Source organism: Trichinella spiralis (assembly GCF_000181795.1).
Source record: "Trichinella spiralis strain ISS 195 chromosome Unknown Scfld1829, whole genome shotgun sequence".
NCBI classification, from domain to species: domain Eukaryota; kingdom Metazoa; phylum Nematoda; class Enoplea; order Trichinellida; family Trichinellidae; genus Trichinella; species Trichinella spiralis.
Genome location: NW_003528768.1, coordinates 1 through 2513, shown reverse-complemented (window position 1 = coordinate 2513; position 2513 = coordinate 1). Strand labels below are relative to the sequence as shown.

General features: G+C 36.9%; 2 protein-coding genes across 2 annotated transcripts; both read left to right on the top strand.

Annotated features, from left to right (window-relative positions):
• Positions 1-595: 595 nt before the first annotated feature.
• Positions 596-1367, top strand: Tsp_13218 (conserved hypothetical protein). Its single transcript, XM_003368815.1, has 4 exons — positions 596-676; positions 705-786; positions 987-1132; positions 1263-1367. The coding sequence occupies exons 1-4, from the start codon at positions 596-598 to the stop codon at positions 1365-1367; spliced, it is 414 nt and encodes a 137-aa protein (XP_003368863.1).
• Positions 1368-1492: 125 nt separating this feature from the next.
• On the top strand, positions 1493-2505 carry Tsp_13217 (conserved hypothetical protein; the record flags this gene model as incomplete). The annotated part of the gene is given in 5 exon segments (XM_003368814.1): positions 1493-1540; positions 1998-2060; positions 2090-2127; positions 2141-2219; positions 2234-2505. Coding segments are annotated over 5 exon segments (500 nt in total), but the record flags the coding sequence as incomplete, so codon positions are not given.
• Positions 2506-2513: the final 8 nt, after the last annotated feature.

Below are 2513 nucleotides of genomic sequence, written 5' to 3'. Positions count from 1 at the left end.
TTAACCCTCCTGTTATCCTCAAATTTTCTTACCTCCCGTTATCCTCCGGGTCAAATTGACCCATAAGTGATGCACGTTTGTTTTGCGGTCATACTGCGACTAAGTATTCGTGAATTTTATTTTAAAAGGTGCTGATAAATATTCTAATACGCAGAGATTATTATTTTTTTAATATGACTGTTTATGGTGGATGTTCATTGACACACTTATATTGCTTCTGCACATAAGTTACAATATGATTGTGTATGATCTTTACAAATGTATTTTTGGCATTTTTTACAGCGTACGCTTGTCTTGTTGCCACTTTGAACACACAATTGACATTGGGCTCTTTTTTTTACCACCTGTATCCGTATCAGTGATACCGCTTGTAGATGGCTGCTCTGTATCTTTCCGCAACCTTTTAACTGCCGATTTTGCTCCTGCTGTTCTGGGAAGTGTTTTGCGCCTCATCATTTCTGGTTGCACTAGAGCCTTGCCAAGTTCTTCCAGGAATAATCGACGCTTATGCAGCCGTCCTACATTCCATGCTGGATGTTTTTCTGTCCATAGAACGTAGGCGTTGTATGCCGATACGTCAATGATGTTGTGAAGTATGACTAATGGCCATCATGCAGTCGTTCTTTGGCTGGAATACGTTGATGTCATTTTGTCTAAATTATCCACACCACCTTTAGTATTATTATAATGCAGAATAATTTCAGGCTTGCTTCCCTTTCCGTCGCAAACCTGGTTGTCATTATGCATGGTACTTAGTACCAAAACATTCTTGTTCTTTTTTGGGAGGTATGATATGATGGTGCAGCTTTCAGAAAAGGCAAATGTTGAAGAGTTCAATGTTCTGCCTTGTAGTTGCAGCAGTTCCCTTGGTAGATCTGGCTTGTTTTTTTTACAGTTCCAACCAAAGTCAAATTCTTTTTTTTCAGTTCTACTCTCAGTGCATACGATGTAAAAAAGTTGTCACATGTAACATTATGACCTTTTAGCCCCTTTACCATGTCGAGTACCACTCGCATCCCTTGGTTGTTCTCGCGAGTTCCACTTGATGGCTTTCCAGTGTATATTTGCATATACCATGCGTAGCTTTACTTTGAACAACAGGCTACCCAAAACTTATTGCCATACTTTGCCGGTTTCTTTGGCATATACTGTCTGAATTGACATCGGCCTTTGAAAGGATACAGTCTCTCATCAACTGTAACGTTTTCGGAAGGATTATACATCTTAGGTAATTTTTAACCCATATATCCCATAAACTATAGAACCTTAAAAATGATAGATGTTGCATTACCTTCAATACTGATAAAACAGCAGTAGAAGATCTATCATGGGGCCACAATGACCCCGGGGATTTCGCATATACGTAAAGTGCATACAGCAGTTGCTGTAAATGACAGAGGCGCAGGAATTTCATTATATGTAGATAAGGTGAAATGAGGAAAAGTCAAAAAAATTCAGCATCAGCAGTTCAATAATTTTGGTATTAATTTTTATGTTGAAAATCAAAACGGGTCAATATGACCCGGAGGATAACAGGAGGGTTAAAGTTTAAAATATTTTAAACCTTGGTTTTAAAGTTTAAACAATTTTTTTTACAATTTTTTAAAGTTTAAAATATTTGAAAAATTGATTTTCAAGTTTAAACAATTTTTTTTTACTATTTTTCAAAGTTTAAAATATTTTGTTTTAAACCTTGGTTTCAAAGTTTAAACAATTTTGTTTTTACTTTTGTTTAAAGTTTAAAATATTTTAAACCTTGGTTTTAAAGTTTAAACAATTTTTTTTACTATTTTTTAAAGTTTAAAATATTTTGTTTTAAACCTTGGTTTCAAAGTTTAAACAATTTTGTTTTTACTTTTGTTTAAAGTTTAAAATATTTTAAAAATTGATTTTCAAGTTTAAACAATTTTTTTACTATTTTTTAACGTTTAAAATATTTTCTGTTGGCGACGACTATATGCCAACTGGCAGTGGACTGTAATTTTAATGATCTTCAGGCGCAGTTCAGATCGACTCACAGCAAAGCCGATGAGCTGATCGATACAAGCAAACAATCACAAGTTTATACTCAAACTTTATTGTGATTCAGGACGAGACAGACTCGATACCAACGAATGATGGTCACACGTTAAGATCGTAGCTTCGTCTGCGATACTCGCACTTCACTTGATCACACGCTCGCACAAATTCGCTTCCAACCCCGTCGACAACGACAAATGGTTTATTCTCCGAGTCTGATCGTCGGAGCCCTTATATAGAAATCAACCTAGGTTATCCGCCATTGTTTTCACCGGGTTCAGTGTGTCAGGTCGGTCAGGACGCAACCTACATACCTCAAAGCGAACCCGCACACGATAAGATTCATACAATCTTTATTGTGTTGACCCGTGGCGAAATGCCGTTTAAAAGTGCCGCGCTGTTGATCTTCAGGTACAGGAAATTAACTGTACCTACCGTTCAACAGCCTCCCCCCCGATGGACAAAGTCCATCAATTCCGCTCCCGGGTTCCAGC